This window comes from Sphaeramia orbicularis, chromosome 17, assembly GCF_902148855.1.
Source record: "Sphaeramia orbicularis chromosome 17, fSphaOr1.1, whole genome shotgun sequence".
Lineage (NCBI taxonomy): Eukaryota > Metazoa > Chordata > Actinopteri > Kurtiformes > Apogonidae > Sphaeramia > Sphaeramia orbicularis.
Window position 1 is genome coordinate 5,341,378 of NC_043973.1, and position 12,383 is coordinate 5,353,760.

Genomic DNA, 12,383 nt, shown 5'->3' on the forward strand with positions numbered 1-12,383 from the left:
TCTACCATGAGGAGGCTGTTCAGAAGTAGCCCATTTGTGATTAGTTTATTTAACTTTGCTTTTCCATTAAAATAATGGAAAGTTTGGTGCATTTATGAGATGATACGACTATAATAAAGAAAACATACAAGATTTTTGCTGTTTTTAATGTAACATTGTTGGATAAAAACCTCCATTTTAATGTTAATAGCCTTACTGTGAAACAGAAAAACTATGAACAAATGAAAAACAAGGATGTCATTTTGAAATTGGCAAAAAAAAAAAAAGAAGGAAAGAACTGTAGCACTGATATACACTTTAGTTGATATGATTTAAAAAATGTTGTCATTATTTCAACCAAAGTGTATGCACATTTTTGAAGATGGACAATGTTAGAATAGATTTAGGCCTACAACAAGGTTAAAAAAAAAATGATTCATTCAGTTAACTTCAACATGTTCCTTATGTTTTTTGACAAAGCCACAGGGAGCCATAAAGAGAGACTTAAGAGCAACCTTTGGCCCAGGAGCCATAGGTTGCAGACCCGTGACCGAGGACATCTGTTTTATTCAACAGACACTGATCTAACGAATCTTTTCCAGGTCCAGTCAACAGTGACTCAAGTTACATAAATGATCTCACTCGTGAAATGAAACCAATTAAAATTGACAGAGCTTCCATCTTAACAATGTCACTGAAATATGAATCCTCGTTTACAGAAAAAGTATGTTAAAAGGTCATAATAATAACAGTTCCCCAAAATATGAGGTTAAATGTTCAGCACTTTTTGCGTGGGACCTTGTCTCCCAGTGGTACTTCATCCATTAGTTTCTGAAAATGAGAGCACAGAGTTTGCACAAATGTCAACTTCAGCAAAACAAAAGCCTTAAAACAAATTCATCAATATTACATTTGTCATATATGTGAATGCTGATCAGACAGGGAAGGTCCAATGAAAGATGAAAACATGTTGTCAACACACAACACCATAACTCAGGTGCTGCACTATCAAACTTTCTTAGAGGTCCTCCATCTAAGTGGAACAGTAAAGCAGTGACATGACTTTGTTGTTACATCTACAATTCATTAATTCACAGTCAAAGAAAAATAACTATATGTCTAAATAAGACAAATTATTTCAAAATTAAATCACTGAAATCATTCAACTTATACAAATACTGTGTAAACTCTAATATTTCAACCAATTATTAAAAAACTGAATTATAAAAAACCTGCTACTGCATATATATTTTCTCAAACATTAAATACATTTAAACTAACAAATACAAAATGAAAGCATCTTCATCACTGTTAGTACAGTCATTTATTTTTGAAATGTATTATTATTTGAAATAATAAATATTTGACAAATGCTAAGGACAGAGATATACATGCAAAATATATGTTTATTTTCAGTCATTTAAGTTCGAAAACAATTAAATTACTAGAGAAAATATTTTTTTCCTCCTGTCTCCATTGCCATCACTCATTTATCCATATAGTTGTGATGATTATTATATACTTACATAGATGGTAGAGGTTTCTATTACTGGTACTAACAGCTGCAGTGGTAGCATATTCACTGTTAATTACTTGTATTTTGAGTAGTAATATCAATAGTTAGGGATATTTGATCTAATTATTGGTAGTTATTCTAGCAACAGCACTTCTAATTTCTAACAGGTATAGTTCCGCTTGCTGTGCTTCCCCCCCACCTCCCGTCTCCCCCATCTCTCTCTCTTTCTCTTCCTCTACCTCTATCTCTTTAACCCCACTTGGTCAAGACAGGCGAACATTCTCCAAGAGCCAGGTTCTGCTCCAGGTTTCTGCCTGTTAAAATGAAATCTTTCCTCACCACTGGCACCAAATGTTTGCTCCTGGAGGATTCTGTTGGTGTCTGTGAATTGAAGAGTCTGGTCTGACCAGCTCTAAATGTCAAGTGTCATGAGATAAATTTTGCTATGATGTGGCGCTATATAAATCAATTTTGATTGACTGGTTGATGTTCAAAGATGAGTCTTTGAGCAATACCAACCTCTTAATGAACTGAACAGGTGTGGTGATTTCCTGCACACCTTTAACAAATACACTTATTCATCAGACATATACACACACCTCGAGCAGCCTGCTGTAGTAGGTGAAGCTGTCTTCTCCATCCCTGCGGCTATCATCCACCTTGTACCTCCTACAGGCCAGCAGCAGCTCATTGGAGCTGTATAGGGGGGCAGGGTCAATGGAGTGACTGTTGATCAGGCTGACAAGATACTCCCGGTAATGCTTCCTGGAGACCAGTGATTATCATGTTAGCAGAACTGCACAGAACACTAGCAGGAAATAAATACAAAAAGTAACAGGAAAAAGTGCAACCACAGCCTGGTGTGCAGTTTAATGTGGTATGCCCACTATTCTTGTAAAAAATGTGTTCATGTTGTTTTAGACAGCAGCAAATGATAATGAAACAAAGCAGCGTACTCGCAGAGTCCAGCATGACCAGGTTGGGTCTGAGCTCCACAGGCCGAGTCTGGCTGTTGCCCTCCTTCATCCTTCTGTTCTATAACTCCGCACAGATCTGACAAAAAGAGAGGGCAGAGAAGGTAAAGAGGATCATATGAGAATCACAATTTCACCATTAAAACAACTAATAACGGGGGACTTCCGGTTAGCTAATGGAGTAGTCAGACGCATCTGAGAACGCTCTCCCAGATTAGCTACTTTCCCCCTCATTAAAAACTCGACAACTTAATTTTATGAAGAAAACTATTAAGATGAGTGGGAAGAGAACAACAAAAGGCCAAATAAACGAGGAGAAAATGCCAAAAACTCAAGATAAAACCAGCGCTGGAACGAAAACTGCAGAATTAGCTAGCAGAGACACATGCTCTGCCCAGGAGAACCCCGGAACGAGCATAAATTCGGCCGACATTGTGAGTGCTATAAACGATCTTAAAACCGAACTAAAAGGAGATAATGACAGTCTGAGACAAGAAATCAACTTATTGGGCCAAGAACTTAAAAGTAAACTTGACACCATCACGAAGGAAGTGCAGAGTCTGGTGGACAGAGTGGAAGAAGCGGAGACACGAGTGGGACGAATGGAGGACTGGGCGCAGGAGGTGACAGAGGTGCTCAGCACCTGTCTGGAAAAACAAGAGGCCCTGCAACTTAAACTTACGGACCTAGAGTCACGATCTCGTCGGAACAACATCCGAATTTTTGGAGTTGCGGAGGGAGAAGAAGGAAACTCGGTGTCCCGGTTCATTACAGATCTCCTTAAACGTGAGTTACCACTGCTGAAAGATTTGGATCTGAAAATTCAGCGGGCGCACCGGTCTCTAGCACAGAAGCCCCGACCCGAAAATCCACCCAGACCGATCATTATCAACTTCCAGGAGTTTACAACAAAGGAACTGGTTTTAAGAGAAGCCTGGAAAAGAGGGAAAATAACACAAGGAAACAGAGCCCTCTACTTCGACCATGATTACGCGGCTGAAATTGTCAAAAAGCGTCGCGAATATAACACAATCAAGAAAATACTGAAGGAGAAAGGAGTTCGTTTCCAAACTCCATACACTAATATGCGGATCCACTGGGACACCGGGACCCGCACATACAGCGACGCACGGGAGGTACGACGAGAGCTGCTGAGCCGTGGCTACACCGTAGAGATACCAGAGAAGGAGGAAGGGGAGAACACAAAGTCACGACTGATCAACATATTGGGACAACAGCAGATGACAGGTCGTCAGGAGAACAGATCATCTGCAGCCCAGAGAGCGAAAGAGAAACTGCAGGAGTTCCAGAGACATATCGCCGAGTAAGATCAGAGTCTAATCAACGGAAAATGGTGTGGTAATTAAGACAATTAAGAATTATATGTGATTATTGTATTGGCCTTAATGATATGACATCTCGGGACTGGGAAAAGCGGGTCTAGATATCACAATAGAAACGCTGGACTCATAGGATGGTTGTAGTTCTATTATTAGGCTTAGTAACCATTTCTGTTTCAGGGCCCTCTCCTTATGAGAGGATTTACCCTCGACCCTCCAGTGGGGTCAGTTGGAGGGAGCATAGTCTCCTCCCCTTACGGAGGTTTGTTTTTTTCTTTTATATATGTATTATAGTTCACATAGTTTTACAAATGTTCATTACAGGGGTGACTGTTACTATGTGGAAACTGAATGACAGGGCTGCATAATTTAAGAACTACTTCCTTGAATGTGAATGGGCTGAGGAACCCAGTTAAAAGGAGTAAAGTAATGATCAAGATGAAAAAGGACAAATCACAGATTATTTTTCTCCAGGAAACACATATGCCAAAACAAGAACATAATAAATTAAAAAGTTTGGGTACTCACACTCCCTTTTCAGTTCATGTAAAAACAGCAGGAAAAGAGGAGTGGTTATTTTGATATCTAAAGCTCTTAATTTTGAACTCTTAAAAGAAGAAGGAGATAAAGAAGGAAGATATGTTATGGTAAAAGGCAAAATAGATAATGTTTTGGTTACTTTGGTCAATGTATATGTGCCCCCTGAGAGCGACAGGAAGTTCTTAAATTCTCTCTTTGACAAGATGATTTCATCAAGTGAGGGAATCTTAATTTGTGGTGGTGACTGGAATACAATTCTCAACTATTCTGTAGATACAACAAGTAAGAGAAAACATAAATCGCATATGTCAAAAGACTTAAATAGATTAATCAAAACATTTGACATGTTTGATGTCTGGAGAAACCTCCACAAGTCAGAGAAGGACTTCACACACTACTCAGCTACCCACAGGGTACACTCTAGAATAGACTATTTTCTAATGAATAATACAGATAGATATAGGGTGAGGGGGTGCTCAATAAACACTGCAGACATATCAGACCATAAAGCAATAGAAGTAATTATACATCTGAACAACAGAGCTAAAAACACATTATGGAGACTGAATATTGGTATACTGAATAATGAGACTGCAAGAAAGGAAATTAAAAAAGAAATTAGTGAATGTATAAAAGATAATAAAGATGACCAAATAGAACCAACAATATTATGGGACACAATCAAAGCAATAATGAGAGGGAAGCTGATCTCAAGAACAGCATATCTAAATAAAACTAGGAGATTAAAATATGATAAATTACAAGAAGATTTGAGGAAGCTAGAAAAACTTCATCAAAAGGAAGAGGATAAGCAGGTTACAGACAAGATAAAAGAAGTTAGAGGCCAAATAGATGAAATTCTTTTAGGTGAATTAGAAAAGAAATTGAGATTTGCAAAACAAACTTTTTTTGAATCAGGTCCCAGAGCAACAAAGATTTTAGCAAAACGAATTAGGTCACAACAAATTAAAAATTCAATACATAAGATTAGAGACCCAATAAGTAATAAAACAGTTTGTGATCCAGAAGAAATTGAAACCATATTCAGAGAATACTACAAGTCCTTATACTCCCAATCTGAAATTGTGGATGAAGATAATATCAAACAATATTTATCAAAGCTAGATCTACCCTCCATAGGCAATATACAGAATACTAAATTAACAGCTCCGATCACAAGACAAGAACTAGATAAAGCTATTAGTAAACTAAAAAATAATAAAAGCCCAGGTTGTGATGGCTTCCCTAATGAGTGGTATAAGATCTTTAAGGAGGATCTAGCCCCAGTGTTACTGGAATCACTAAACTGGACACTAGGAGAGGCTAAGATACCACCTTCATGGAAAGAAGCAGTAATTTCAGTGATCCCAAAAGAAGGAAAAAATAAAGAACAATGTGAATCTTATCGGCCGATCTCTATATTGAATGTAGACTATAAAATATTCACTTCTATAATTGCTAAACGACTTGAATCTCACTTACCAGACCTAATTAATGAGGACCAGACAGGATTTATTAAAGGCAGACAAACACAGGACAATATCAGACGAACCCTCCATATTATTGAATACGCCAATAAACAAAATCTAAACACAGCATTGGTCAGCCTGGATGCAGAAAAGGCGTTTGATAGGGTTATTTGGCCTTTTCTTTTTAAAGTATTGGAAAGAATGGGCTTTAATGACCAATTCATTAGGTGTATACAGGCTCTCTATAGTGACCCATCTGCTAGGATAAAGATTAATGGACAACTTACGGACAGCTTTAAACTTTATAGAGGCACACGACAGGGGTGTTGCCTGAGTCCTTCACTTTTTGCAGTGTTTATTGAGCCGTTAGCTCAAGAAATCAGACAACATAAAGACCTGAAAGGAATAAATTTGGCTAAAGAGGAACATATAATTGGATTATTTGCGGACGATGTTATCGCCTTCCTTCAAAACCCGAACTCAACACTTCCTAAACTTATGACAGTTTTAGAAAATTTTGGGAAAATGTCAGGTTACAAACTGAATGTTTTAAAAACGCAAATACTGGGTATAAATTATACTCCAAGTAAAACCATCAGGCATAAATATAAATTAAAGTGGGATACAAAAATAATAAAATACTTGGGGATACTAATCACTCAAGACTTGTATAGACTGTATGAGATAAATTACAAGGTAATAAATAATAGAATACAGAAAGATATAATAAATTGGTCAACATTAACACTAGATTTGAGTTCAAGGATAGAGGTGGTGAAAATGAATCTATTGCCTAGACTACTCTATCTCTTTTTATCACTTCCGGTCCGAATCCCTGACTCTCAGTTTGTGACGTGGGACAAATTAGTATCTAGATTTATTTGGGCTGGGACAAAACCAAGGGTAAAACTTAAAACACTTCAGTTGGGAAAATTAGAAGGAGGTCTAGCTTTACCTAATCTGAAACAGTATTACTACGCAGCCCAAATGAGGTGTATTGTAAATTGGTGTTCCCCTGAGTATCAAGCCAAATGGAAACATATTGATTTAAATTTAGACATTTCACAACCTCAGACTTGTTTAGGGGGTAAAGAACACACAGAATATAAGGGAGATAATGACATCATAAAAGAACAATTGAGAATATGGAATGTGATTGTTAAGAAATATAATTTGGAAAATGATAGTAAGCTCCTGGTATGGCCTTCCCAGTCAGATAAATTCACCCCTGCTAAATCTGATAATAGATTTTTGAGGTGGAGAGAAAAGGGAATAACAGCCATTTGTACACTCATTGAGGGGAAAACTTTTAAATCATTTGATAAAATAAAAAAACAATATAATTTGGAGGATAAGGATCAGTATGGATATTTACAGGTAAAACATTTTTTTGACAGAGAGATTAAAAGTAACTTATCAGAGGGCAGTGAACTGATCAAGGTCTTTACAGGAGCTTACAAACACACACCCACTAAGACTGTGTCTAAATTATATCAGGGTCTACAAAAATGTAATGGTGTGAATTCATATTATGTTAAATCGAAATGGGAATCTGAACTGAATGTTACCCTGTCTGAAAGTGAGTGGCATTCTATGTGCAAAACACAGCTAACATCCACCAGCTCTAAAGGTTGGCGAGAATTTGGCTGGAAAAACCTCATTCGCTTCTTTATTACACCAAATATTAAAAGCAAACAACTGGGAAAACAGCAGCAATGTTGGAGAGGATGTGGACACATGAATGCCAATCACTCGCATATCTTCTGGACATGTGTAAAAATGCAAATGTTTTGGAACCATGTTTTTCAGACAATGGAGAATATTTTAAATTATAAAATTCCAATGGACCCCCAGACTATCTACCTTGGTCTAATACCTGATGACATAATTAAAAGAGAAGACATTTACTTATTTAAAATTTTAACTCTTGCCTGTAAAAAGGTAATCACAAGGAACTGGTTAAAAAGTGACCCTCTACGACTACAACAATGGCTGGACATTATAGAGGAAATATACTCCATGGAAAAATTAACATTTCAACTGAGGATTAAGATGGGAACTTTCAAGCGAAGATGGGAGAAATGGATCATATTCAAGGACAGAAATTCTTGATATCAGATTGAGTATGGAAAAACTGTCGAATGTATAAGGAACAACATCCCCCTTGTTTTATTGTGTGGGTTGTCCCCCCCCCCTTTTTTTTTTTTTTTTTTTTTTGTTTTTTTTGTTTTTTTTGTTTTTTTTGTTATTAAGTGTTGTTATGCACTATAAAAGTGTTTCAAAATATTAAAATAAAGAGTATAAAAAAAAAAAAAAAAAAAAAAAACAACTAATAACATGTTTATGGATGAATAAGAAAATTGTTAAGGCGGTTCAGGCTGCTCTTAGTTCTGCTCCTATAGGCTTAGACTGCTGGGAGACTCACCATGATACACTGGGCTCCTCTATGCCCCTCCTGTTGCACCTCCTCTCTGCTCTTCCTCGTGTTAAATTGATGTTACTGACTCGACTTCCACTGTTAGTACTTGTATTTGGAGTAGTAGTGATAGTTGTTATGGGTATTTGTACTACTTATTGGTAGTTATACTAGTAAAAGCAGTTCTAGTTTTTTAAAAGTTCTAGTTCAGTTTGCTGTGCATTCATGTGTCTCCCCTATCTCCCCCTCCCCCAATCTCTTTTCTCTCTCTCTTCCTTTAACCCTCTCTCTTTAACCCCTTTAACTTGACCAGCTCTAAATGTAAAGTGTCATGAGATAATTTTTGTTTTGACATGGTACTATATAAATAAAATTTGATTGATCGATTGATTGATTGATTTTGGCAGAGACTCTTGGAGCAGTTTCACACCTACCTAATTTAGTCAGAATGTCAGATTATCCAGTTTGATTCAAACCAATTTCACTGCACAATGCAGTGTGGACCAGAAAGCTAATCTTTGAGCCTCACTGAGACCACATCTTTTAGTCAGACACGTTTATGTACGGGGTGAATGTACTTAGTTAATAATTCAAATATTCAGGCCAATCACAGGAAGTTGTAAAAGGCTACTGTTTCAAAGGAAAAAAAACACTGTAGTTCAAACCTAATATGTTTCTGTGGACATTATTAAGCAATACGACTATTGTAAAATAATGTCTTCAATTGATTTCCTGTCAGATATTTTTGCCAAAATAACATTTTGACTGATTCTGTATAATATAAACAAATAGTAACACACATTTATGTCAACAAGTATATTTTATCTCCTGTATTTCTAAGAATCTCAAGGCCTCATTGTAAAGTTTAAGCACAAAGGTCTTCACTTACCTGTCTGTGTTCCAGGGGGAGGCTCAGTGTTGAATGGTACTCCATTATTCTGTTGATCACAATGACAAAAATACAATGGACATAACTCAGTGTTAACCTCTTTTCACAGTTTTCCAGGGGGCTGTGAGTCACTAAATGATTCTCAACATGTTTATCAATAAAAATGTAATGATACATTTTCAGATAAAAAAATATAGTCTTTGTGTGCAAATGCCTTGGGTGTCCAGAAATGTAAAGTAAGAGTTAGGGATAGGGTAATAATTTATAACCGAACAAGAAATGTAAACAAGGATTAGTTTGTGTTGTGCATACCTGCATTAGTGCCTGTAATCTCGAAGGCTCCCAATCTCTCAGATAGAAAAGACAGTCTCTGGGGTGATGTGCATGCAGTCCAGACACATTGCACTCATCCACTGCACAGGTCTTATGACAGAGACAAGAGAAAATGGGACAACTGTCAGCGGATTCTCAACCTACCGGTGCAGTTACCATGTAAAGTCTATTTTTCATTTTGTCAGTTTATTCACCCACCAGTGAATACTAAATACTTTTTTTTATACAAGACTTCAGATTCAGATTCAGATTCAAGTTTATTTGTCATTTCAGCATATAAAAAATACAGAGAAACGAAATATTGTACTCAGGTCCCCGACTGTCAGCACCATTTAGTAAATAGTATAAATTACTGATAAAAAATAAAATAATAAAATACTAATATAAAATAGCAATAGCAATAACAATAACAATAACCCCCCCCCCCCCCCCCTTAAAAGTTACCTATAAATAACTAAAAAGTTTTATTTATAAAGTGCACAGCAGTAAAGTGCCAATTTAAAGTGCATTCCGGGCTCAAGTTCAGCAAGAGTTCATCATTCTAACTGCCCCTGGATGAAAGCTGTTTCGGGGACTGGTGGTCCGTGCTTGTATATGCCGCAGTCTCCTGCCTGATGGGAGAAAGGTAAAAAGTCCATGTGCAGGGTGGGTGGTATCATCCATGATGTTTTGGGCTTTTTTCCTGCACCTGCTGGTGTAGAGGTCTTCGATGCAGGGCAGACAGCAGTCACAGACGCGCTCTGCAGCTTCTGTCACCAAATGCATGCCAAACACAGAAGTGTTGGGCTCCTCTACTCTTAGGCCTTGTCCTTACTTATAATGACTTCATTCTTTATAAATTGTATAATTTAAAATGAAAAGAATGTACAACTTTGGGTAATTAATTATGTAGGTCTACATATTATTATAAGCTACTGAAACTTAACTACAGAACCTTATTATAGACAGTAACAAGAAAGCCACCAAAAAAGATTTCAATTGTTACACACTGTTTCAGTGTTAAGTATGTAATGCACTGATGAACCAGTTCCCATCAGGGTCGTTGATGGGTTCATTTCCCAGCCCAGCCTTGTTGCTGCATGTCATCCCCTCCCTCTCTCACCCTGTCTTTCCTGCCTCTCTCCACTGTGTAAGACTAATACTAATAAAAGCAAAAATGCCCCAAAATCATCTTTAAAAAGTCTCTGAAATGAACACTGAATCAGGGTAATCAGCCACAGGCGGTGCTTCATTGTTGAGGGTGATACGATACACATCTTGAAGTGCCAATGACCCCATTCATACACACATACATACATAAATACATATAAAGCAAAATTAATGAAACACACCTACTGTGTGAGTCTACATGACTGCAGTGGCCACACAAACCAATTTGGTGCTAAATGATAGAAATATTATGGTGTGATTTAACAGATTAATTGATAGAAGTACTTCTTAAGCAGACACCAAATAATAGATTAACTTAAAATCTGGCTTTTTAAAAATGTCTTTCTCTATTATTTCTCTAGTACTGCAGGTTTGTAGCTTGTTTATGTGCTTGTTTTATTGACTTCTAAATAAAACAATTTGTCAAAATAAGTGCTTCATAATAGATAAAATAAAACCAGGACCTCAACTCTCCTCCTTGTTTGATCTCTACTTGTACTTTTGTAACATACCTATGCACTACAGAAACAGAGGAGGAATCAGTCTACCAGTAAATATCTAATTACTTACCACTCAATCATTGATTGTATTTTACATTTAATCAGTGCAAAGACATTATAAACAATGCATCTTGATTTCATTCCAGGTTGTATCCAATGCACACTTTTTCAGTTAGAGCACTAACATCTTCAACTTTTATGCTAATGCAGTTGAATGTGTGAACTTCACCATTATTAGTCTTTGTCTATATACCGTGACTAATGCAGTCAAACATGTGAACCTAACCATTAGTCATGGAATATGGACCATCATGGTAAGAAATGTAATGATATCATATGATTATAATGATAAGTGAGCAGAACTTACTAATACGCCCGCCTGGTTGCAAAACACTTTGCCCCTCCTGTCCACTGATACCCTGGCTACCCAGGGATTAGATTTGAGTCTTAACTTTCAATCTTTTCAAAAACTTTTCAAAAATGTGCAAAAAAACCCCAAAAAATTCAGTGATAAAGAACATGTGTGTCAAATTTGAAAAGCATCAGGTGAATGGTGTCCGAGAAATGGGATAGACAAAAATTTAGGATGGATGGACAAAATTCCTGGTATATCTATGGATTGATCAATTAAAAAAAAAAAAAAAAAAAAAAAATCATGGATTAGATCTCTATAGCGCTTTTCAAGGCACTCAAAGCACTTTACATTATTGATCCATTATTCATCCACTCTCACATTCACACACTGGTGGTGGTAAACTACATCTGTATCCACAGCTACCCTGGGGCAGGCTGATGGAAGTGGGGCTGCCAATCTGCACCAAACGGCCCCTCTGCCCACCACCGAATGTTCATACACGTTCATACACCAGTAACAACGGAAGCAAGGCGGGTGAAGTGTCTTGTTCAAGGACACAATGGCCGAAAACAGAGAAAAGAGTGGGACTCGAACGGCCACAGCTGCCCCATTTGGTTCATATGGTTCACTGTTGATTTCAATACCAACCGTTTTCTTCCAAAAAGTTTGTGGTGATCAGATGTGCATGCTTAGTTACAAAACAATACTACATGGCAAACATTTACACACAAGTGTTAAAGATAAGCTGAAGTCATAGTAAATGATAATTTAATATAATACAGTCATATGAAGTGGACTTACAGTGTGGAAAGGATTGTTGCAGCCACTACAGAACTGGTAACGACACTGCGAGCAGCAGAAGTGCATGCAGCCTCCTTTAGATAGTGCATACTGAAAGCGACAGTTAGGACAAGCTGAATGGA

At 37.1% G+C, this 12,383-nt stretch overlaps 1 protein-coding gene across 1 annotated transcript in view; it reads right to left on the bottom strand.

Moving 5' to 3' along the window:
* Positions 1-568: 568 nt before the first annotated feature.
* Positions 569-12,383, bottom strand: part of LOC115436635 (E3 ubiquitin-protein ligase RNF31-like) — a 48,826-nt gene continuing 37,011 nt past the window's right edge. The window contains exons 19-24 of the mRNA XM_030159532.1: positions 12,262-12,374; positions 9,436-9,546; positions 9,124-9,172; positions 2,452-2,548; positions 2,095-2,260; positions 569-810 (exon numbers count right to left, since the gene is read on the bottom strand). Coding sequence (XP_030015392.1) covers positions 757-810; positions 2,095-2,260; positions 2,452-2,548; positions 9,124-9,172; positions 9,436-9,546; positions 12,262-12,374 — 590 coding nt within the window. The 3' untranslated portion in view covers positions 569-756. The remainder of the gene's footprint in view (positions 811-2,094; positions 2,261-2,451; positions 2,549-9,123; positions 9,173-9,435; positions 9,547-12,261; positions 12,375-12,383) is intronic.